The 25,788-nt window shown below is 45.8% G+C and overlaps 1 protein-coding gene across 2 annotated transcripts in view; it reads left to right on the top strand.

The window, feature by feature from the left end:
- The window catches only part of RPA1 (replication protein A1), a 52,511-nt gene extending 42,223 nt beyond the window's left edge, over positions 1-10,288 (top strand). For both annotated transcript variants that reach the window (XM_061174850.1, XM_061174851.1), the window contains 5 exons: positions 1,856-1,988; positions 3,961-4,137; positions 4,670-4,777; positions 7,579-7,665; positions 9,273-10,288. In XM_061174850.1, coding sequence (XP_061030833.1) covers positions 1,856-1,988; positions 3,961-4,137; positions 4,670-4,777; positions 7,579-7,665; positions 9,273-9,380 — 613 coding nt within the window. In that variant the 3' untranslated portion in view covers positions 9,381-10,288. The remainder of the gene's footprint in view (positions 1-1,855; positions 1,989-3,960; positions 4,138-4,669; positions 4,778-7,578; positions 7,666-9,272) is intronic.
- The last annotated feature ends 15,500 nt before the right edge of the window (positions 10,289-25,788 follow it).

The raw sequence follows: 25,788 nt of genomic DNA, 5'->3' as shown, positions 1-25,788 counted from the left end.
TCTCCTTGCTCTGTTGACTCCGGATAGCTGTCTTCGGTGGCAAATGTCTCCATTGAGTTTTTGAAACCGTAAACTCATGTAGCTAGTTGTGGTGAAACAGATTTATGGACCTTGCTGTGCCTCTGTGACAGATTTAGCCGCTGATCTGACAGAACAAAAAGGCAATTGTCTGCAGCTTAGGGCAGCATCCATTAGCTCCATTAGCATTCCACGCTCTCTTTTTAAGGAGCCTGTTCTGTATGTGGTTACTTCTAGTCATCCTCCTTTTGGGTGACATTGGCATGTTTTTAATCTCAGACTGACTCTTCCCTGCCACAAGTATGTTTCTGAGACACTTCCTCTCGGGCCCCCTTTCATTCATATTAGCTGATATGTGATCAAGAAATGTAATCAATTTTATAATAATTTAACGTAAATTAATTTCAACTTTAATAACGGCATAAATGGGACTTCCCTGGTGGCGCGCCCAGTGGTTAAGAATCCGCCTTCCAATGCAGGGGACGTGGGTTCGATCTCTGGTCCAGGAAGATCCCACATGCCGCGGAGCAACTAAGCCCGTGCGCCGCAACTGCTGAGCCTGCACTCTAGAGCCCACGAGCCACAACTACTGAGCCCACGTGCCACAACTACTGAAGCCTGTGCGCCTAGAGCCTGTGCTCTGCAAAAGGAGAAGCCACAGCAATGAGAAGCCCGTGCACCACAACAAAGAGTAGCCCCCGCTCGCTGCAACTAGAGAAAGCCCCCGTGCAGCAACAAAGACCCAACACAGCCAAAAACAAAATTAAAAAAAGAAAATAACTTAAAAAATATATATATATGTGTGTGTGTGTGTGTGTATATATATATATATGTATATATATTGGCATGAGTAAAATCTTGCTAAGAAGGTAAATCTACAAGGAAACAGATAAATACTTTCTAATAAATTACTTTGAATCATATAATCTTTTGACATTATACCAGGCTTAAAAGATCTTTCACCATGGGAACACTTTTTGCTACCCTGTTAAAATATGTCAACTGTCCCCTTCTATCCTGGTACATTTCAGTGATGATAAAAATGCAGCTGCTGAGCAAGAATGAGCATCAGTAGCCCAAAGAACTATACCACAGCTCTCCACTGTTGCTTTTTTTGTTGTTGACTTTCTGGGTTACTGTTTTTAGGCCTTGGGCCCTCTGGCCAGCGTTGATATGCAAGGCTCATTTAAGAAAAGTTTCTGTGGTAGTTGGGCACTGTCTTTCTTGACCACTGGGGGGCATCAAAGCAATTGAGATAAAAAAGGGTCATTCCATTTCTTCAGTAGACTTAAGATACAATGAGGAAGATACTACCATCAGCTCACTTGGCCATGACCTATGAAAGTTGGGTGAGGGGGCTCCCCTGGTGGCGCAGTGGTTAAGAATCCGCCTGCCAATGCAGAGGACGCGGGTTCGAGCCCTGGTCCGGGAAGATCCCACATGCCGTGGAGCAACTAAGCCCATGCGCCACAACTACTGAGGCTGCTCTAGAGACCATGAGCCACAACTGCTGAGCCTGCGTGCCACAACTGCTGAGCCTGCGTGCCACAACTACTGAAGCCCGCGTGCCACAACTACTGCAGCCCGCACACCTAGAACCCGTGCTCCGCAACAAGAGAAGCCACCACAATAAGAAGCCCACATACTGCAACGAAGAGTAGCCCGCACTCACCGCAACTAGAGAAAGCCCGTGCAACGAAGACCCAGCGCAGCCAAAAAAAAAAAAAGAAAGAAAAGAAAGAAGTTGGATGGGGAGTGGATAGCCCGTATATAGCATGTAGGAGCAAGTATCATATTCCATAAGCATATATAGTGCCTGTTATTCTTTGTTTTTCAGGTTTGACTCGGAAGGACAAGCCTTAGCTGGCGTTTCCATCTCTGATCTAAAGAGTGGAGGAATAGGAGGGAGCAACACCAACTGGAAAACTTTATATGAGGTTAAATCAGAGAACCTGGGCCAAGGTGACAAGGTATCTGCATTCCTAACTTTCTTCACAAAAGCATGTAAAAATGTGCGAGACAATAGTTTTCAGATCCCAGTTCTGGTACCAGCTGTTAGACCTTAATTCAGAGCTATGAGTCTTACCTGGGGCTCTGCCCAGAGCATGGCGTGATGGTTGAGGATCCCAGCCAGAATGAAGGAGCTGTGCTTTCTGATAGGAGTATGTTACATCCCTCAGGTAGGTTGAGGCAGAAAGATGTTCAAGCTTTGACTTAGAGAGTTGTGTAGTTCTCAGAGGGATCTTAGCGAAGTGGTAGTAATCAGGTTGTGTATTTTATGAACTGCCTTCGGGTCCATATTTCTTTCCTCTGATTGTTCCTGCAAACTGAAATGCCCGTATACCAAGAAGGTGGCTTTTGACATTATAGCTCACAGCGAGCATTAGTCAGTCTCAGCGTCAGACATCGGGCGGTTCACATGTGCCCTCACTGGCTGTAGAATATTAACGTCTCGTGGGCTGAGCGCTGCTGGTATTCTCTGACAAGAATGGCTCTGGTATTTGACTTTATTTGCAACTTCCCTTTCAATGTTTGTATTTAATGACCCTCCTCCCATCTTAATCTAAACCTGTATTCTATCAGCAGTTCAATATTTAAATCATTTATTTCTCCTTTATGCTCCCCAAACCAGTAATTCCTGCTTTATTATTTTCATATTACACAATATAGTTTTTATTCCTTACTGTCTCATTTCGCTATACTCTCTTATTCATCATTGTCAATGACTGCAATTCATAATGCTGTTATACAGCATCCTGAGAATGAAACATTGGACAGATCTGTGTCTCTTGTCAACCAGTTTCTTTCTTAGATCTAGGGGTAGACAGTATGTAACAAGAAATCAGGCCTAGAGAGTACCTGTTTGCACCCAAACTTTCAAGTCATACTTTGAATCTGGACTTTACCTGGAAATACAGAAACACCCTTCAGGCATTCTCCTCAGAGACTCCCCTTCTCTAGGGCCTTTTAGAGTGAGGATTTGCCCGAGCTCCTTAAACATCCACTGTATTGTTTTGCCTCTTCTGTTCTGAAACATCAGGAAGCCCCAGAGGCTGCTGACCTGGCCCTGAATTGAGTACACCCAGAGGGAACTGCTTGCCCCCCAAAATTATTCATCCCGTATCCTTTCCATGAGAGTTAAAAAGCAAAGCAAATAACAACATAAAGCCCATGCACATGACTTGGCCCTTGCTACACTTACTTATCAGTGACGTCTCCACTTTGAAGACACTTGTTCAGTCTTTTTGCATTCTAAATTTGATGACTTAGACCAGGGGTTCACAAACAGGCCCACGGGCCATATCCAGCCTGCTGCCTGTTGTAAATACAAGTGCACTGAAACCAGCCACCCGCTCTCATCTCCATGCTGTCTGTGGACGATCTTGCACCACAGCAGCAGGGTGAGTGGCTGCAACAAAGACTGTGACCCCGTGGCTTGTAAAGCCTGAATTAGTTACTATCTAGCTCTTTACAGAAAAAGCTTGCTGACACCTGGCCAAATAGAGATAAAGTTGAATCTAGACGCTAGAAATCATTGCTGTTGTTTTTAATGTGGGAGGAATGGTTGAACATAACTGTGCTAGATTTTACTGCATTCCTCTGTATTTCCTGGTTCTGTTACCTTTGGAGGGTCAGAGGAACAGGAGGAACAAGTCTTTGTCTTTCATATAATCTGTTTCAGTTTTAATTAATTTAGTCTAATTTAGAATTAATTCTTTTACTGTTAAGGAATAATATGCTTTATAACTTGGTTTATTACCTTCATGGGTTTTATAATCAGCACAAGTGACTTCTAGAACTGTAGAATGAATTATTCCCAGTAATCACATTGTGATCATGAGAATTAGAATATGTAAACACTTACTCCTCATGTGTAAGGGCAAGTCCAGTCCTGAACATAGGCCTGTGTTCTGTGTCTCATGTCACTCTTTTCTCCTGAAGCCCGACTATTTTAGCTCTGTGGCGACAGTGGTGTATCTTCGCAAAGAGAACTGTATGTACCAGGCCTGCCCAACTCAGGACTGCAATAAGAAAGTGATTGATCAACAGAATGGATTGTACCGCTGCGAGAAGTGTGACAGTGAATTTCCCAATTTCAAGTACCGCATGATCCTGTCAGTAAGTAGAATGGGTGGATGAGGACCACTGTGGTGTTTCTTGAGTCCCTACCACGTGCCTGGCACTGTCTCTTAGTTCGTGCTTTCAAATTGTCTGGGATGCCAGCAGTGACTGAGAGCTGTCTTATGGAGTGCCTCCTGGTGACTGAAGGATGTACAATTTAAAATGCAGAGGACTTCGGTGGCTTGTTCAAAACCTTTAGTCCAAAGGCCATTGTGGCTGGAGGGCCACTGAGTCCAGTGTGCCCAGATTCTGTGTCTGAAGGAGAGTTTAGCTGGGCTGTATCTCCACTGAGATCTGAAATCACACATCCACACCACATCGTGTTCCTGCTGTGATCCAGACTTACATTTTGGACTTCTTTCTTGGATGCTTTTTACATTCTTTGGAAAGAATATGGCATATATAGTGGAAATGGGTTTTTTCCCTAGAAATTATTTTAATGAGTAGGAAAAGTTAATCTCCCAGTCTCCTTAGTGTGTCTTCCTTTTATTATTTCTTTGCTGAAATAACGTAGAGTTGTGTTTTTTAGGTAAATATTGCTGATTTTCAAGAGAATCAGTGGGTCACATGTTTCCAGGAGTCTGCAGAGGCCATCCTTGGACAAAGCACTGCTTATCTTGGAGAGTTAAAAGAGAAGGTCAGCTGCGTCTTGTATTATTACTGTAATAGTTCCCATGCTGTAACACTTACCCATTTTTTGCTCTTTAATATTTTTTGGTTTGTTGCTTTTGGGTGTTGTATAGTTTCTCACTGATGATTATTTGAGAGCTCATCCGATTCTGTCTAATTGTGTCCACCTTGGATGTGCTAACAATGAGGCATGAAGTAGTGTATATAAAATGCTTTAAAAACAGCACTTTCCAGCATTTTTTTCTCCTGTTACTGTTAGCATACCAAGAGTTGGTGTGCCTGCAATCACTTGAGATCTGGAAGGTGTCTTCTGAAATAAGCTGAAGTACAGATGTGCCTTTTTTTTTGAGTCTGTGTTGGACTTTAAGTCCATTATGGTTTATCCATTATGGTTTATCCCGGGACATTGAATAGTTCCCTGTGCTACAGTAAGACCTTGTTATCCATTCTAAATGTAATAGTTTACATCTACTAACCCCAAACTCCCAGTCCATCCCTCTCCCCACCTTGGCAACCACAAGTCTGTTCTCTATGTCTGTGAGTCTGTTTCTGCTTTGTAGATAGGTTCATTTGTGTGATATTTTAGATTCCACATGTATGGTATTTGTCTTTCTTTTTCTGACTTATTTAGTATGATAATCTCTAGTTGCATCCATGTTGCTGCAAGTGGCATTATTTCATTCTTCTTTTATGGCTGAGTAGTATTCCATTGTGTATATGTACCACATCTTTATCCATTCCAGATGTGCCTTTTTAATGTAATAAACAGTTTTCTGAAAAGTTGAGTCAAATCCTGGTTTAAATTCACGTATAAGGTACTTGCTTATTTCATGTTGTCAGATGGAATTCTTACGAAGTAACTTTCTTTCATAAGATAACTTTCTCCATTTCATTTTTATAAGTTAGTATTTTCACATATTAGTTTCTTTTTAAAATTTATTTATTTATTAATTTATTAATTTTTTGGCTGCGTTGGGTCTTCGCTGCTGTGTGTGGGCTTTCTCCAGTTGCGGCAAGCGGGCGCCACCCCTCATCGTGGTGCGCGGGCCTCTCACTGTGGCGGCCTCTCTTGTTGCGGAGCACGGGCTCTAGGTGCGCGGGCTTCAGTAGTTGCAGCACGCGGGCTCAGTAGTTGTGGCTCACGGGCTCCAGAGCACAGGCTCAGTAGTTGTGGCACATGGGCCCAGCCGCTCTGCAGCATATGGGATCCTCCTGGACCAGGGCTCGAACCCGTGTCCCCTGCATTGGCAGGCGGACTCCCAACCACTGCGCCACCAGGGAAGTCCCACATATTAGTTTTATTTAATTCAGGGAATAGATTACTAATTATCCTAAACTTAAGAAAGGTACTTGCTCAGATAAAACATGTAAAGACCAATAAAAGCTATATTTTCTGGGCCACACAAATTAGCATCTATCTGTAGATTTTTTTCCCCTGTTTTCCTCCAAATCGGTTAGGATACTTATAAAAGCCACTAACAAAAAAAGGATTTGTCATTTGTTTTGGTGTGTGTGTGTTTTTCTTTTCTGTCTTCTCTTCTGTCCGTTTAGCTCTGCCCCTGTGTCTCTTTGAAATTGTCCATGAGCTCTCTAAAAATAATCCCAACAAACCCTTTTACAGAAATAACTGGAATTGACTTTAAAGTATGATGGTATCTTTTATCTGTTTTGCCTGGTCCTCTATTTTCATATCAGATTTTAAGGCTCGAGGCAGCCTTTCAGGATTTTTTATGAGCTTATTACATTTGGCTGGTTTCATTGCCAGTGAATGAGGACATATAGAAACTCTTTCCTCAGGAACCATGATATTCTCGGAGTATGCGCTCCATGCTTTCACTGATCTTGAAAGAATGATGGCAGCTGGTATGATTTTCTGAAGGTTTAACACATTGTTTTATTTACATACCCGAAAGCCTGAGGACTTTGTGTGTGTAGTAACCTTTACACAAAACAGTTCTATATATAATAAAGCTATTTTCATGTTGCAAGTGGCTTGCAAAGAACTGTTTTTTAAAAAGTTCCTGTACATTTATTTTATGCATATTTATATAAAATGCTTTCTCTGATCCCTCTCTGTTTACCAGACTTTTTTTTTTTAATTCAGAAGCTTAATCAAATAGTATTTGAGGGGCCAGAGAAAGAGGGAGAGAGGAGTATCGTTTTTAAACTTTTTCCCTAACCCTTGCCTACTTTTCCTGTCTTCCTCACCAAATCCATAGCTGTAAATCCAGAGGCTGAAATAATGCATATGACAACTTGAACTTTTTTCTGAGTGTGTCCTCCCATTCTTAATTTGTGATGAAGATGCGAGCCTCAGATCTATTCCATCACAGACTTTTAAAGTTTAGAAATGTGTTTCCTAAGAGTGTTTCAGTTTTTTTTATTGTGGTAAAATATACATAAAATTTACCATTTTAACCATTTTTAAGTGTAAGTTCGGTGGCATTAAATACATTCACATTGTTGCGCAACCATCACCGTCATCAAGCTCGAGAACTTTTTCATCCTCCTAAGCTGCAACTCTGGACCCATTAAACACTAACTCTCCACTGCCCCTGGCAGCCATCATTCCACTTTCCGTCCCTATGAATTTGAGTACTCTAGGTGGAGCATTTCAATTTTTAATAAAATTCTACCTAAACAGTTTTATGTGATGAAATGTCACCTTAGTCATTCCTAAGAAATTTTAAACCACTGGGGCTGATCATTTTCTCAAGGATTTTCCTCAAAGTCTTTTCAGAGATCTTACGAACATTTTCAGATGGTCTGGTAGTTTCCATGCCTACAGTTTTACGTTTGTTTTTGCAGAACGAACAAGCATTTGAGGAAGTTTTCCAGAATGCCAACTTTAGATCTTTTACATTCAGGATCAGGGTCAAATTGGAGACCTACAATGTAAGTAACATCACCCAAGGTGCAGGAGGGTTAGCAGTGGGGAACTGCTGTTTGTCACCCCCAGCAACATTATAGTGTTAACTGTCAGTTCCTTGCTTACTGTGTTCCAGACCCAACACTAAGCACCCTGCATTTATTACTCATTGAATCTTCCCAGCACTGGGGTACCAAGCATCATCCTGTTTTCAGATGAGGAAACAGACTTAAAGAGAGGTTAAGGGTCTCGTCCAGTGTCAACATCCAGAGAAAAAAATGCTGTGTGGCCTTTTTTTTTTTTTTGGCTGTGCCATGCGGCAAGCCAGATCTTAGTTTCCCCAGGGATCAAACCTGTACCCCCTGCATTGGGAGTGCGGAGTCTTAACCACTGGACCTCCAGGGAAGTCCCGCTGTGTGGCCTTTTCAGTTAAAACCTGGGGTTTTTTGGTTTGTGTCCCAACAAAATGGACTCACATCTTCCACATGGTTTGGGTTCTAAAGTCAGTATGTGAAACAAAGACCATACATAGTTAAAATTACCTTGAAAATTCCTTAAATTGCTCATAACATCATACGGTTGTAAAGTCATGATGAAACAGCCTTTATTGAGTACTTACTATCTGCCAGATACTGTTCTACACTCTTTACATACATTGTCTCACTTCATCCTGGCAGTAACCCTATGTGTAGAAACTATTGTTAGCCCCGTTTTCACCAGCAAAAAAATGTAGGCATACGGAGAGTGAGTAACTTGCCTAAATTCATATGCTAGCAAGTGGCAGAGCTAATAATGGCACACAGGCAGTCCAACCTCAGAGCTTTGCTCTCAGCCGTGCTTAGAAATACGACTGGGTTTAGTCAGTACAGAGCACACTGTAGCGTGTGAGCCCCTGAGCTGGCCTCACCCTGTTCTGCCTCTGCAGGCAACGTCCAACCTGGTGAACCGGCGAGGGGAGAGAATTCAGAAAACTTCTCTGCTTGCCTCAGGGTTTACTCGTTCTGTTTTATTGTCAGACCTTAACCCTAATACCTGCTGATAGCTGTGCTTGGTTTTGTGAGCGTTAAATGAGACAGGGACTCCAGATGTCAGTGATACGATGTCAGGGTGGTGTCGGGAGGGAGGGATGGAAGTGTCGCTCGGTCCCTGAGTGGTGTGGACAGGGGAGGTGAAGGGCAGCGAGGTCGCCTCTCTCAGGGCTGAGGTGGGCCCACGGCAGGCCTCCCTCCTCTGCCGCGGGTGCTTCTCCTCTCCCCACAGTCCCTGCTTTCAGAGCCAGCTGTGTGGCTTTAGGAAGTCACTGTCTTCTCTGGGCTCCTGTTTCCCCCTCTGTAAAGCGAATAAATTGAACTTCATGAGCCCTGTAAGGTCCATCGCACTTGGAGTCTAGGCTCCTGAGCGTTTGGGAGCACGAGGGACAGGTGAAAGGGGTCTGTATCGAAGGGAGGCCTTTGTCCACTCTCCCGGCCCCAGAAACTCTGCCCTGGGCTCTCACCATCATTGTTTCTTTATCGGAATGACAGAACTCTGAACCCAGCGAGTCTTTGTGATTTCTCCTGCTGGGATCATTGAAACCATTGCCCCATGGCCACAGGCTTTCCTCCGTTCACAAATCGCTTTTCTCTTTTCAAAGGATGAGTCTCGAATTAAGGCCACTGTGATGGACGTGAAGCCCGTGGACTACAGAGAATATGGCAGAAGGTTGATCACGAGCATCAGGAGAAATGCCGCGGCGATGTGAGCCGAGCCTGCTGACGGGGCAGGAGTTTGTAGACAGAGGGCTAAAGCGAACTGACCCCCGCCCCCTGACCTCCCCCCGCCGCCCCCCCCGCCTGACGACTCCGCGTTAGCTGCACGGTGCAGAGTGCTTCTCTGTGGGGGGCTAAGCCATTGCCTCTTGTGCGCATCTGGGAACCCACTGGCAGCAAAGGGAAATACGCTCGGAGGGCTGTGGTGTAAACCGTGTCAGACCTCGGAGTCAGCTGGCGGGGAGTGTAGTACCAGTCACTCCCTCTGTCTTTAGGCTTTTGTCAGTTTTATTAAGATTTCATTATCTTCAACCAGGAATTATGTCATGAGTAACTGACCCGAAATCTGCAGACAGTGAAATAAATTATGTAAGTAGGGTTTCCACTTCTCCAGTGGTGACACCTCCAGGACTCGGGTCCCTTCTCGGGAGGGAGAGCCGAGGAGTGATTGTGCAGCGGAACCTGGGTGTTTTAGTAGGCGTGTCTTCCTAGAATTCAAAGGCTCTCTTTCCAGAGGTGCCACATAGTTGTTAATGCTTGGAATGGCAATAGGGTAGAATTATTAATCAAAGTCATATCTTTTCTATCTGAAAATATCCTTCCTTCAGGGTCTAATGGACTGAGTCAGATGGGTCTGATATTAATCAAAATTGTCTCTTCTGAGGAAGGCTGATAAGCATTGACTTGCTGTCCCCTAGGGACATCCAGGCAACTACAGAGCACTGCTTTAGTTTTCCCTTCCGTTAATGTTGCATTTTGGTTGGTATGCCTTTTCCACCTGTACATATTTCTTGCATTTGTATGTTTCTTTTCTTGATTAAAGCTATGTTAAATAGAAGGGATTTTGAAAGGAGAAGCCCTTTGTTTCCATTGCTTTGTTTAATAAACAGTATATTCTCTGCTTGTGAATCCTACTTTCTTTGAATGCAAAGGGCTCTTGTAACTGGAAAGCAATTAATTAGCCTTCATAATAAATGTTCACTGGGGGGAGATGTTAACTCATTACAAACTCGAAGATTAGTCCAAAGCATGGAGATGATTCTTCCTAATGTTTGCAACCCTGAAATGCAATCTTTAAAAGAATGAAAATACCAAAAACAAAGAGCCATTGTGCCCTGGAATGCTGATGATCTGGCACTTTGGGATTTTATTGATGTTTACACAGCAGTCTTAACACCAGCCAGGCTTTGAAATGTGAACAGACAGTGAGCTGGTAAGAAAACAATAATTATGCTACTGGGCTTTTCAGTCGGCAAGAGCATGCCTCCTCTCTGTGTTCCTAATCATATTAATTACCTATCTGCTTGCTGCAGCCCACCGCTTGGCATTTGCTGCGCACCTCTCTCCAAGCATCTAGGCAGCGTCGCAGTCTTCGTGCAGCACCAGGCCCTGGTTTTTAATCTGGGCAAGTGGGGCACGTGGAGGCCCTTGGTGGAGGCGGGCAGTGATCACGTCCTGTCTGTGTCATCCTTAGCTGTCCTCTTTCGGGAGGAACCAGCCGGCGCTAGGCAGGGTGACTCCCATTTCCCAGAACATAGAGCAGCCCTTTCTCAGGCCCACTAATTGAGCACATTCTAGTCGCAGAAGATGGCCACTGGGCTGCACTTGATTCTTTGGCCGAGGCCTCAACGATTTTTATGGAAGCTCCTTTCTGTCTGACCTGGCGTGTAAAGCGCTGACTAGAAAATTATACTCTTCAGCACTCTGGTGGATTGACAAATTGTGGGTTAGAAGTGGCAATCTAGCTTTCAGTCCGGTAATGAGTCTTTTATATCCGCTGCTCCCAGCATTGCCTTCTTTCCCCATCACGGCTTCCACCCCGTGAAGAGCACTGACCAACAGTGCAACCCTGATGCGTCTCTGGAACATTGTACCAGCCGCCACGCGTTCTTGATGCCCACGCGGTGAGACGAGTACGTCTACGCAGATGCAATTAGAAGTCCACAGGGGATGTTCTGAGATAGGGCGGCTCCCTCAAGGGAGGATGTTTAGCAGATTTCCCTACTAAAAATCAAATCACCAGTAACGGAGCATCAGATATTGGCTCCACTGTTATGCTTTTAAGAGCTTCAGGTCCCTAAGGGTTGCCTAAATAGATTCTGGCCCACAGTTCTTAGAATTCTCTTGGAGATAGTTTACCTCGAAAGGCTGTTCGTGTTCTATTTCTCATCTTTCACTTAGAGATCAATATTTATTTTGCGTACACCATGACATCAGCGTTAGGCAATTAGGAAAAAATCTAATCATTTCACCTTTATTTTAAATGGCTCTTGAATTCCCTCCAGTCTCATTGTGAAGGAGGCAGGGGGGGAAAAAAAAGGGTAATAATCTGATTTCTGTCCATATTTTCAGTGTTTTATGCTTTCCATTAAAGCCTTGCTTATCTCCAGCGTGCTTGTGCTGACTTTTTGAACTGCAGGGTCGAAAACTTCCCCTCCCCGACATTTTTTTCCTGAGTGGCCTGTCTTTGAAAAGTATAAATAACATCGATCGTGGTGTTTAATACACTAATGAAACCCATGGTTATTGACTATATAATTAATATACTGTCTAAAAGTGAAGTTTGGTGGCCCAGTATATAAAGGTTTATATATTGATGTGTTTCTTTGGCAATATGCCTTCTGAGGTTTTATTTATAGAAAATGAAACTGTTCCATCTCCTTTCCTTGTCACTTGTTAGAAAGCCACTTCTCCCCCCAGTAAATTGATTGTTTCCTTATCTCAAAGAGAGGATTTCCTCCCTCGTTCTCCCCCTCCCCTTTTTATGCGGTTTGTTAGCTCTTAGTTTTATAATCCACTCTGCTGGTAGAGTTCTGGCTTTCAGAAACACTTTTGGGAAGTCATTTTTTCCCTCAAAAAAGACTTTAGATGTTTAATTTTCATTGTTTTGGAAAAAAAACTCAACTGAGCATGTTTTATTATTAAGCTGATAAGTATTGTTAATGTCAAGGAAAAAAAGGAAAAGAATGGGTACTGTTAGGACCATTGATTACTTCTTAACACAAGTAATCCATGTTCATCGTAGAAAAGTAACCTACAGACAAGAAAAAACAAAAAACAAAATTGTCCCACCAATCAGCAATAACTGCTTGTATAGCTGACTACTTTTCTCTATGCTTGTATGTGTATATAGTTTTAACTTAAAAATGGGATGATATTATGCATATTATTCTGTAACACTTTGCTCCTAGCACTAAAGGATGGACCTCTTTCCTACTTCAGTAAAAATAGATCTGCGTTATTTTTTTTAGATCTGCATAATTTTAATTAGTATTTGCCTATATGAACGTGTAAATTTATTGAGCCAATTCACCTACTGGATATGTATATTTTCTAGCTTTTTAAATTTTATTTTTATTGAGATATAATTGGCCTATAACATTGTATTAGTTTAGACGTACACATGCTTCCTAACCATTATTATAAACTCAGATTTTGATAGGCAGAAGCATTATCCTTTGTTGCACTGTGAAAATGTGTGCCATCGCTTCTTGTTCTGTACGTTTCTCTGTGCTTTCTTTGCCTCAGTCCAGTGAGAGCTCCTCTGACCCTCAAGGGCTGGCAGATGATTTGAGCAGGCACTAGAATCCCCCGGGGCAACAGCAGGTAGAAGACCAGGAAGGAGAGGCGCAAGGAAGGCCCAGAGCCACCGGTGGCTTCATTCTAACTACCATATGGACGGGGTTGTGGCTGCGAGAGGAGGCTTGGATCCTCTTGTTTTCTGCTAGAAATGGCCTCTTGAACACATCTGACTTGCTTTATAAATCAACCTGATTCTTTATCTAAAGCTATTAATGAATGATTATTAAAAATCTTTTCATTACATTTGCGATGGAGGTTTCAAGTCACTGATAAAAGTATGTAACACCTGTCTTCATTGACCACCTGTGCCACCCTCTCTCTAGGTGACTAATTTTGTTGGTTGGTTTGTTTTTTGGCCACACTGCACAGCTTGCGGGATCCTAGTTCCACAACCAGGTATTGAACTCATGCCCTCAGCAGTGAACGTACGGAGTCCTAACCACTGGACCGCCAGGGAATTCCCCTAGATGACTTTAAATCAAGATAACCGGGACTTCCCTGGTGGCGCAGTGGTTAAGAATCCTCCTGCCAATGCAGGGGACATGGGTTCAATCCCTGGTCCGGGAAGATACCACATGCTGCAGAGCAGCTAAGCCCGTGCGCCACAATTACTGAGCCTGCACTGTAGAGCTCGCGAGCCACGACTACTGAGCCTGTGTGCCGACAGCCCGTGCTCCGCAACAAGAGAAGCCACCGCGATGAGAAGCCCACGCACCGCAATGAAGAGTAGCCCCCACTCCCCGCAACTAGAGAAAGCCCACGTGTAGCAACGAAGACCCAGTGCAGCCAAAAAAAAAAAATCAAGATAACCTTGTCCCCAAGAACTGCAGTCTATTTGGAGCAAGGCTTGGGGCTAAGTAGAAATATCACAACTCAAATTAAAATTCAGTAAATGGAGAGATCACTGGAGACTGGAGTCATCAGAAAAGAGTTCACAAAGAATTGGTTGATTTGAGACTCACAAATTGTATCCTTCATTTAGGTCAGGGGCCATCTGATCTATATGGAAAACACATGCAACACCGGCTAACAGCCATTCATTCCATATTCACCGCTGGCAGATGAAGCTATGTAGATGCCATGAGAGTTAGGTAGATGGCACCAAAGGAAACTGGGCCCCTGTATGAGTAATGTTTGACCATGGCTGAGGTAGGAGGACTTAACATGTATTACCTATTGCCAGACCCCAACTCTTGCACTGGGCTTGTCATAAGAGTTTGTGACTCGCCAGTGAACTTGTGGCTGTTCTTGAGACCGAACCTACCACCTGGCCATTTCTTTACAGCCTTCTAGCTTTTTCAGGTTCTTCATGGCTGTCACCTTGGACCCCCTTACTCCTTAGCTGTTGATAAATCTCCGATGTATACTTTTCAAGAAAGCAGTTTCTTTTTCGGCCTTGAATATAGACCATGTGAAAAACAATCCCACCTGCCTCGTGAGAAATATTTATATCCAATTCAAAAGTAATTGTGTAAACTTTTGATAATTGTGAGCCAATCTTACAAAAATCGTACGTACTCCCTGGGGTATTACCCAGTTGGTAATTGGAAGTTTGTGCTGTCATTAAAAATGACAGCTTCCTCAGTTAACATTCTTGGTGCTTGTAAAATGCAGATAACTCAGCCTATATTTAACTTGTGTGGTGCAGCTTCCTTTCCATGGTTAGGTAACCAGGAGCTGGTGCCCGGGAAAGCAGGGGAGCTCGCTGCAGGGAACGGCAGCTTTGTGCCCATGAATGCCCTACCCCGAAACGGAGTCAGAACAACCAGGACCTTTTAAAAATAAGCTCCGATTGGACTCTCATCTCTCCTCTCACGGTGGACACTGCTGTTCATGTTGAAGTTTATTTATATCTTCAGTCAGCCATGGTACAGAGGTCATTTCTATTGGCCTAAAATTTTAGAGGCTTATGTTTGCTTCGGAAAGCTGATCTCCCCAGCACATAGGCTTGGAATGCAAAGCTGGTCTTTGTAGAAGCTCTTCTGCCTCCACAGCAAACCACCCCCTACCACTACCACCACCACCAATTTCTTTCTCCACCATTTATTTAAAATTTGAACAGTTTTCGAAGGTGCATCCCTGTAGACGAGCTCTCCTCCTCTAATGGGCTCTCTCCAGGCAGCAAACCTTCCATGAAGGAGCCACTAATTAAACAGAAAATGGTTTGTCTTGCTTAGCCATGTTCCATGAATCTAGCAGTCAATTTAGAAGATGGGAACATCCTTCTTTATGGCTATGATTTTAATAATATTCCTTTTTTATAGATTTTATTTATTTATCTATCTATTTATGTTTTGGCTATGTTGGGTCTAAGTTGCTGTGCGCTGGCTTTCTCTAGTTGTGGTGGGCAGGGGCTTCTCTTTGCTGTGTTGCGCAGACTTCTCTCATTGCAATGGCTTCTCTTGTTGTGGAGCACGAGCTCTAGGTGCGCAGGCTCAGTAGTTGTGGCGCACGGGCTTAGTTGCTCCGCGGCATGTGGGATCCTCCCAGACCAGGGCTTGAACCCGTGTCCCCTGCATTGGCAGGCGGATTCTTAACCACTGCGCCACCAGGGAAGCCCCTAATAATATTCTTTTGTCTTCCTGCCAGCGGTTAGGGTGTTTGTGTGTGCGTGTGCGCGCGCATGTGTGCGCGCGCACGCGCGCGCGCGTGTGTCCTGTTTCTGTCTTCCTCTCCATCTTGAAGAGGGAGATTCGTTGCCATGGACTTTTTATGAATATCCTTATTAAAGTTACTCTTGAAGGATCAAACCCACGCCGAGCCTTCCTGGTTGGAGAGCGGGGCTGTGGGAAAAAGTTTCCATTTGCAGTGGAGGCACGCACAGGGCTTTCGGGGAAGATGCCTGTCAGTCAAAGGGCTCTCGTGTTGTGAGAGGCCCACACGGCTCTCTGGCCTTCTCCCTCCGAGGGAGAATTGGAGGTGTTAGCAGGCTTCCCCGGGCAGCATCACTCCCGCCCGGGTGGATGTGCACACCCCAGCCAAGCTGCACATGACTCCTAATAGAACCTTTAGCTCCTGGAGCCGAGTCTCATTTCGTGTGTGTTACTCAAGTGCGGGAGGCTAGAAAAGCAGAGCCCTCTTAATTAGCGACATTCCTGCATCGTAGTGGTGTTCCGTTCGTGACATAATTGTCACAGCAAATTACCAGTTAGGTTAAATATTGAGCTGGTAGTTCTCGGAGCTTCAATTATTTGCTCCACCCCGCCCTCCCCACCCGCCCCTACCCTTGCCATCACCTGCTATCCTGCACTTCTAACTTGATCTTCTGCCAAGTGGTAGCTTTTAAGTGAGGCTTAGAGAAGATACACTTTACAGCGGGAGCAATAAATCCAGCTTTGGGCAAGTTATAGGATGCCAGGAACATCTGAATGAGGGGTACAATTTTTGCTCGGCGTGGGAGGGGGCGTAAGCTGGATCATCTTTTGCGACTTCTAACTCCAGCTATAAAACTGCTGGGTCAGTCGGTATATCTAGCGAGGCTGTTTCCTGATGTGAAAACCCCATTTGAGATGCCACAAGAAATGCAAAGGAAATAAATATGACTCGGTCCCTTGTCTCCAAATTTAATCCCTCTGGGGGAAGACCCACAACATGGAAGAACACTTCTTATAAACAAGCAAAGAAATAGCAGATTGAGTGTGTGGTGTGGGAAAGGAGCGGGTGGAGAGGAGAGAAAAGACTCTGGTGGAGGCAGTCCCAACACGTGTGAGTTGTCCTCGTAAGGGCGAGAAAATGGATTGGCAGGGAGAAAAGAGAGGTCCATTTCCAGCTGAAGGAACGGCACACGCGTAGGCTCGGGAGCAGGACAAAGAAAAGCGGGTGTGGGTGATACCAAGTAAATCAGCGTGCTTCAAGTGATGGATCTTTGTAGAGAAATAGTAAGCCAGATTGCTGAACATCAGGAGAGTGGCCTAGACCTTGATTTTCTCGGAGCTTAATACTTAAGCCCTTTGGAATGCAGGTCCCAGCGAGCGTCCTTTGTCTTTAATTGACCAATTGTCGGCTGCTCCTAGAGCTGGTGTTCTGGCCAGCCAGGTACCCGGGAGGATTGCTCCAGTGCAGCCTCTCTGCTTAGCCAACTAAACAGCCGAGGAAATCCTGCAGGGGATGTTATTGGAGTGTTGTACACTCCATTCCTCACAAGCTTCATGCTGGGCAGCTCATTTTCTTTGGACAAAGATAGACTGGCTCCCTCTCTTGTTGATGGAATGAAAATTCTCTCTTGCATTATGGCTCATGTGATAGCTTTGGAAGCAGTGCTGTGGGGATAATGAAGAGTCTCTTAATGGCTCTAGTTAAACCCAGTAATATCACTCGATCAACCTTCAGCCGGCTGTGGGATTCTAACCCAGTTTTGTATTCCTCAACGTCTAATACCCACCACTGGCATCTTCAAAGCGCTAAGACGGCACTGGCCATCACTCCCCTGTTTCCTGGAGCATATTTACAAACCGGCGCTCATTCCTTGACTCTAGGGCTGTGCCTCCTCCCACTCCAGCTCCTCGGCCGAGGTCAGTCTCCTTGAAAAAAACTGGGGAAGTCCAAGTTATTTCGGCCACAGCATCACCCTTCTCAGTCTCTTAGCTACTGGCCTGCTGGTTTAGTGCCCCCAAAGGAAGAGAACTCATCTTATTCCGGAAAATGGGGAACTGAATTTGCTTCAGGACCTGCCTAGGTCTAATTAGTCCAGTCTGTAAGCAGGGTTTGCCCCGCGTGTGAGGTGCGTGTGCGCGCATGTGGCACGTGCACGCGTGTGCCCTCGGCTACAGTAACCCGTGCTCAGCAACGGCTGCTCCTCCCTCAGGTGGGCCCACCTCAGTCCTGTTCTCAAGACAGCTCTGGTGCATGAGGCCGCCTTACAACCCCTTGGCCTTCCAGAATTTCCCATATTCACCCCCAAATGGAAAAGTAGCCAAGTGGATATGAACGGTCAAGGCAACTTTCAGATGCGCTTGAGTGAACTAGGATATACGCCCCTCCCCCGCCCCCTGGGGCAGAGGAGGGGGATGGCGAGGGAGCAGGAGAAAAGGTATAGGTGAGGACAGAGGTCATTTTAACCTAAATTAAATAATGGAAATGACAATTATGAACAGCACTGAGAGCAAGGCAGCCAGAGCTCCCTGACCATGACAAATGGCTCTCCTGGGGAACGGCGCGCAGCCTCCTCTCCTGGACGTGGGGGGAAGGGGTCCCTCCACCAACCAGGGCTGAGGCAGGGCCTTCGCTGCCTGATTTAGCCTGGAAGTTAAAATCGCTGGAGCAGTTTACAGAAACACCAGCGTGAGCTGTGGCCCACAATCAGTAGGCAGGATCCAGAGATGATGGCGTAAACGTTTCAAATGTGCTCAGGGTAATTAGTTTTGAATTACCATGTGCATATTTTAAACATTTAAATGATCATCCCAGGTTTTCGAAAACAATTCACACGGCTTCGTGTCGCTCACCCTCCCGGCGCAGCCTCCCCGCGGGAAAGCAGCCGGCGCTGGGCTCGGGATGGAGCCAGGTGGATGGAGCAGAGCGGTTCTGCGGCTTCCGCGGAGAGAGAGGAGAGCTGGAGCCACGCTAAGCCCTCGGATCAAGCGGGATTAAGCCTCAGCCCCGGTCCTGGCGCAGCCTGCTCACCCAGGACTTTCCTTCCTCCAATCCAGTGTCGTCTATGCCAGTTTTTCAAAACGATTTGTTCAGCTTTTACGTTTTCCATTGTGCATGAAAATGCAATTCCCTTTGGGTAGCTTTTTTTTTTTTTTTTCCATTTTATTTTATGAAGACCTTGGACAGCTGGGAAAGTTGAAAGATGATTAGCCAGGTAGGAATGACATGTGGGGTTTTACACCGGCGACCATGTCCAGCAGTCAAGTTCCAGCAACTTCAGTCCCTCCATGTTTAGGCCAGAATGCAAATAGACGTTTCTAAAATCCCTAACTCAGTAAACAGCAGAAAGGGCAAGGGCTTTCATGCCACAACCCTGCGGCCTCTCTCCTCTTACAGGAATTACTAAAGGAGATGCACGCTGGTATCTTACAGAGGACCTTTCTAGGTCCTTCCTGTTTGGGGGGGGGGTGTTTATAAAGTCAGGTCTCTAACTTAATAAAGGACCTGAATTTAGAGCAGAGGCTTAGAGAGCCGCCCGGTATCCTTTTCTCCTGTTAAATGATGTTCCTCCAGCAGGGGGAGCTGGGAGAATAAAAACTATGAGCCCTTGTCTAGGACCTTTTGAGTGGGAGCTATCTATGCTGAGATCCTGATTGAATGAAAATTGTTCATTATGCAAACTGTGTGGCTCGATACACAGAGGCAGCCCCCAGGCACAAACCCCAAGTAGTTGCTTTTTCTCTCTGCAGATTAAAACATATGAATTGCTTTGATGTAATCTTAGAACAAATCCTAATAGAAATTTTATTTCTTCTGAAGTTGCGTGTCATTTCTTATTGCCCCCCTTCTTCTGTCCTATTAATACCCTTACAGTCAGGGATATATGCAGCAGAGTTTAGACTGTATTTGAGGATGGGAACAGTGTGCTTTCCTTGGCAATGGCCCGGGTGATTTAAATACACGTACACTGCTTGCAATATGTTTAATCTCTTGGTTCCCACCGCCCCCCCCCCCGCTATTTATCATCTTAATGGAATGCTACAGAATATCACATTATGCAATGTGTTTAAATTGATAAATTATATTAGAAAAATATTGGATCGGATTTTTTTAATGGTAAGTGGGTTTTGTTGAAATATTTTCTCATTAGTAGATCAGTGGCTTTCAGGGTAGGCGTTGTAAGGATTTGGGAATAAGCTATATTTATGACCTATTTGGCTAATTAAAATTAAAGCATAATTTTAGCATGAAGTTCCTGCAAGACTTTGCAGAGAGGGTGGAGGAAGCAACTTGCCCAAATCCGGTTACTTTTAAAGTCAGTTGCCATAACAACTTCACATGAGCCATATTTTTACTTGAAAATTCCTTTTAGGATTCGGTTGCTATAATAATATGCCTCAGCTCTTTTTAGGAGGCATATTTTCCTATTGTGATCATTTCAAGGCTTTCAATACTGTAACAAAAATGACCGTGTAAATAGCTCAACTCTTCCTTCTTCCACAGAAGCAGAGTAGCCCCCCAGAATGGAAGTGTGGGCTACAGGGAATTCTTCTGCAGGGAGGGTTCTCCCAGACCACGGGGGAAGAGGGCCACGTTCTAGGGGTCCATTGCTGCAGGAGCCAGTGTCCTTGTGGGTGGGAATCATTAAGCCAACAGAATTTTCTGAAGTGTAACTGTTCAGCTTTTCTGTGTCCTGGGGGTTTTGCATAAGGCAAAGGCCAGTCTGTATTCTGGAGGCCGATCGGCTGCCGTCAACTTGTCGTTAAGAGGACCTACTGGCATTTGATTACCAAGTGAGGCAATTCCCAAAGTATTTACTTAGAAGCAGAGTCGTAGCAGAGTAAAGTTCAGTGCCCTTTCTTGCACTGTTTAGCTGTTAACCTTCATTCATTAGACGATATGACCTCAGAGAAGCACTTGCATCCAAGATCTTCCAGCCACAGGTACACCAGAGGGGACTAGTTGCCCACAGCCTTCCAGCTCTCTCTGGGGCTGACACTGTCATTGCTAAGGGCAAGCTCGGGGTCCCAAGGAAAAGGTTTTGCAAGTGGGAAGAATATGGAATTTCAAAAGATTTATGGTCCCATCTCCTTGAAGGAACTCCGCTGTTCCTGCTCACTTCCTGTGTCCCTTCCCGGGCGGAAGCTGCAATCAAGTCTCTGAATTGACCCCACTGTGGCTTTAGTGACCACAGCTCCTCTTCCTGGGTCTTTCCGTGGTCCTTCCTCCCCCTCACCCATCTTTCCTCCTCCCACCCCAGCTCTTTGGTGGGATCTCGAATTGTCACATCTTTCCTGGGACTCTGAGGCTTGCAAAGGAGGATAGTAAAGAAAAGAGGGGACCTGATGTCTCTCCTTCCTTCCCTCGGGGGTCTCTGTAGTGGGCAGCCCACTTCGCCTCCTGATGTCCTTACCTGTGCAGTGAGGGTAGCGCTTTCCTCCACCCCTGCTTCAGAGGGCGGAAGTGAGGATCAACTGCAATGATTTGTGACAAAGAGAAAGCATAAACCCCTCTATAAATGTGCCAGGGATAATAAGTGTTATATTTTCTCCTCTGGGTGAAGCAGGCTTTGGAAGTATGGAGCTTATACTCTAGAAAAATCAGCTGGGCTGGATACAGGAGCTGCTCTTTCCAGAGCTCGGCAGTGTGTCTCTGAAGGAGACTTTGGTGAAGGTTTGTGTCTGTTTGGGAATGCTCAACCTTTTGACTGTTCGGTACACGTCCGCTGAAATGTAATACCTGACATTTCTCAACCACCGGTTGTGCTTTGTTTTGTTTTCCGCATACCGAATGCAACTGAACTATATGTTCAGGGAAATGGAAATAAAACATGATTGCTTGGTTTCGATATGAAGCTGGAGTTTCTGCTTCATCCTCATCCTCGTTTGAGGACTTTCATCCTTTCCCCACATTCTGGGCCCCCGGCAGTGGAAGCAGACTGTTCCTTCACACAGGAGGGAGGCAGCACGGGGTGGGGATGGGGGCACAATATGAGGGCTCTGCAGTCAGACAGATCTGGGTTCAAATCCCATATCCTCCACTTACCTGACCTCAGAATTCATTCCCTCATGTAAAAAGCACGGATGATAACAACCCATGCCTTTCAGGCTGTTGTGATGATTAGAAATAATACTTGTAAAGCATCTAGCATATAATGGGCTAAATTCAAAAACTGCAGTGATGATTGCTGTCCATGCTCATGGAAGGGCTGAAATTCCTTTGGTCAGTCTGGCCCCACCGCCAGTGCCCTGTGACCTCGGGGAGGGGCGATATTTTCATTCCCTCAACTGATTAGAATGAGACAGCTTCTGAGCCCGGGGGTGACCTTCATTTCCAGAGTTCCTGAAGGCAAATCTGGGACAGTGTGTGGACAGCATTCCAGGTAAGCGGTTTTGACTCAGCTGAAGAAAGTGTTTTACAATGATCAGAACCGACCAATGACATGAGGTCACTTTAGAATATAATGAGCTTCCATACGTTTTCCATTAAGAAAAGGCTGGTGGGACTTCCCTGGTGGTGCAGTGGTTAAGAATCCGCCTGCCAGTGCAGGGGACACGGGTTCGAGCCCTGGTCCGGGAAGATCCCACATGCCGCGGAGCAACTAAGCCCGTGCGCCACAACTACTGAGCCTGCACTCTAGAGCCCGTCAGCCACAACTACTGAGCCCGGTGCCACAACTACTGAAGCCCGCGCGCCTAGAGTCTGTGCTCTGCAACAAGAGAAGCCACCCAATGAGAAGCCCGCGCACCGCAGCAAAGAGTAGCCCCTGCTCGCCGCAACTAGAGAAAGCCCGTGTGCAACAACGAAGACCCAACGCAGCCAAAAATAAATAAATTAATTAATTAATTTTAAAAAAAAGAAAAAGCTGGTATAACACAACATTGTAAAGCAACCATACTCCAATAAAATTTAATAATAAAGAAAGAAAGAAAGAAAAGGCTGGTAAACATTTGCAAAGCCCCTGTAGGAGAAGAGCCCTGTGCTTGGTCCTTGAAGCTCAGAGGACAGACCGTGAGGAGGAACATCCTGGCTTCAGGGCTTGGCTTAACACCTCCCTCTGATTCCCTTCCTCCCCGGGGATTCCTGCGGGGAGATGCTCTGTCGTGGCCTGCCATCTTAGAAACCGCCTCCAAGGTTTCTAAGGTTCTCAGGGCTGAGTGACACTCTGAGACGGGAACATGGCTTTGAAAAGTGTTGCCTGGCTTTGAGGAAAGGCTCGGTGTCCCTGCGGCTTTGTCACAGAGCCAAAGTTACAGACAGGTGCCTCAAGGGCAGGCAGAGGGTCCATTGGGTGGTGGTCTAGAATGAAGGCTTTGCCTGGGAGCAGTTCCCCAGATGGCTTTGGCTGTCACTGTGGGTTGAATGGTGTTTCCCCAAAAGATATGTCTAAGGGAACCCGTGAGTGTGACCTTATTTGGAAAGAAGGTCTTTGCAGATGTAATTATGTTAAGGATCTCGAGATGAGATCATCCTAAATTAGGGCGGACCCTAAATCCAATGACTAATGTCCTTAGAAGAAAAGGATTGAGGACACACAGAGGAGGTGATGTGAAGACAGAAGAAGAGATTGGAGTAATGCTTCTTCAAGCCGAGGACATCAAGGATTGCTGGCAGCTACCAGAAACTAAGAGAGAGACGTGGAGCAGCTTGTCCCTCAGAGCCATCAGGAGGAAACAACCCTATCGACCCCTTGATTTCAGACATCTGGCCTCCAGAACTGGAGAGAAGAAATGTCTGTGGTTTTGAGCCATCCAACTTGTGGTCCTTTGTTTTGGCAGCCCTAGGAAACTATATAGCTGTTGTTCTGCCGTCTTGAATTCTCTCATGCTCTTCACGCTGGGGCAGTGAGGGAAGCCATGGGCTAACTCAAGTGGCCATCATATTCCATGAACAACTGGCTCCCTTGATGCTGGGGCTGTTCTGTGAGGCTCCTCAGCTCAGGACTCTCCCTTCTCTATCCCCAAATGCTCCCTGGTATCTGCTTCCTTCTGCACCAGGTACAATGGTGTTGTAGTCTTAGTGGCTGGGGTTTTATTGCTTAATGATGTCTGAGCCACAGCATGAAGGAACACGGGGCCATCAGCACAAGGCCCATGCCCCGTGCGAAAAAAAAAGGCACATCACCAACAGGAATAACATTTTTGAAAATCATCTTAAAAAAAAAAAAAAGATAGCACCAAGCATGCAATAAACAGCGTTCAACAACAGTCTGCCAGCCATAAATTTAATCTGTTTTGACCTGGCCACAGCTGTTTTCCTCTCATTTCTTCAGCATCTTATGCTGAACTGGCAGTGGCCAAGTGCCCATTGTCACTGGCAGTGAGTTTTCATGTTGAAAGACACTTTAATGAGAGAGTTGCACCACATTCTCCACCTCGGTGGGTATTGTCCCCTCAGCAAAGTTTGTAGTTAACGAGTTTGGGGTTTTGATCTCGAAAGCACTAGGGAGATAAGCTAGGAGGCCTGGCAGTGACATTCCTTTGGAGACAGGCATGAGCCAGCGTTCTTTTCCAGGAGCTGCAGATCAGCCTGTAAGGAGTCTGGAGGCGGACCACACAGGAGGGTTGGGGATACTGGGTTATTTCATCCCGCTCACCGGCATGCCCACCCGAGCCCCCTGCTTTCTCCTGGGAGAACACCAGAGCCCCTGGGTACACTTCCTTGAGCTATGGTGGCCTGTCCTGCTTTTCAGAAAGATACGTTTCTTCCCAGTGCAGCCCAGCATTAGCATGGAAATAGAGACATCATTCTTGAGGGGACCTCTGTTGACATCTTCCTCAGACATCAGAGCTGGGGAATCAGTCCCTGGGCTGTGCTCTGAGCAGAGAGGATACATTTATCCTGTCTCCCAGCAGGTGGTTCCCAAGAAGCCCTTGCATTGGACCCTGTGGCCACAGAATGTCAAACATCCTGCCGTCTTGAATTCTCCTGGCCTGGCTTGGATGTCTCGGGAGCAAGCGGACTTTTTCATTCCTGGGATTAATAAGAACCTTTCAAACTGTTTTTTTCTCTTTCTTTCTTCTTCCTTTTTTTTTCCCGTTTAATATTCTTTTCTGTCTATGTGAAAGCAGCAAGTGCTGAGTGCTGCTGAGAATGACAGGAGTTGTCAAAAGGGAAAGAGGAAAGGATTGCTGGCAGCTACCAGCAACAGCCACAGCTGAAGGTGCATGATGACTGCCTCCCACGGCGGGCCCATGACAGCCAGATTGCCACCCGTCTGCAGCCCTGGGTGGTAACGAGGAACTCAAGCACCAGGGTACGCTTGAAATGACGGAACGTTTAAACCACGCCCGTCTACTGTCCACGCACCTCTGCTTGGCTTCTTAATTATCGGCAGCACCTGACTTCCGAGGAATCCTCTTGTGCCCATGGAATCCATTTCCTCATCCTCGTGCGGACACGCGGTGGCCTCACGTGTACAGCGGGGTGATGTGTTTTGTGGCCACGGATTGCGATTTAGGGGAGAAGGTTGTGATCCGTGAGGCCAGAGAGAGAGGCAGGGAGAGAGGAGATGTCTTCGGCAGAAAGGCAGCTTGTCTTTAATGGAGGCCTTAGCGGGAGCAGAGGGAGGGGCGCTGGAGGGAGACGCAGGAAGCTGCAGCGCGAAGTGTAAATATGATGATTGTTGTCTCTTTCGCGGGAAGTAAATAAATCAGCTTGGTGTAGATTCGAGAGGTAGCTGGTGATGCTGTGTACTTACACAGCGTCCCGAACCTGGCCTCTTCAGAGCCATCCTGATGTTGATTCATTACGCCTTCACCAGCCCACCAAGGGCGGGAGGTGGAGAGAATTATTATCCCTCCACTAAACCAAGAGACTGAGAGAGGTTAAGAGGCAGTAAGTTGGGAGTCAAAGGCGGCCGTCCCAGCAGCCCATCCAGCGCTTCCTCCACTAGATCATGCCCCACTTAGAAGCAAGTAATTGTCAGGTAACCTATTTTTCGGGGGCTAATTTCAGCATATGAGGGCTTTGTTTCCTCTGTATATTTCTTTACCTGGAAAATGTATGAGCTTATGGAGCAGGAAAGAAGGATTTTAATCATGTGCCCAAGCTCATCTGGGGGCCAAAGGTCCAAGCGAGAGAGAGCAGAGGATGGGGGACCCTCGCCCCAGCCCCCGGCCCCACCTGCATGGAGTCCCTTTAGCGCACAGATGAAACGTGGAAGGGAAAATGCGTATATAGGTGGAATCACGAGGCTTGTGGCCTTGGGTTTCCTGAAAATATGGA

Source organism: Eubalaena glacialis, chromosome 19, assembly GCF_028564815.1.
Source record: "Eubalaena glacialis isolate mEubGla1 chromosome 19, mEubGla1.1.hap2.+ XY, whole genome shotgun sequence".
NCBI classification, from domain to species: domain Eukaryota; kingdom Metazoa; phylum Chordata; class Mammalia; order Artiodactyla; family Balaenidae; genus Eubalaena; species Eubalaena glacialis.
Note: the sequence above shows the minus strand (reverse complement) of the source record. Positions and strands in the feature narration are given on the sequence as shown.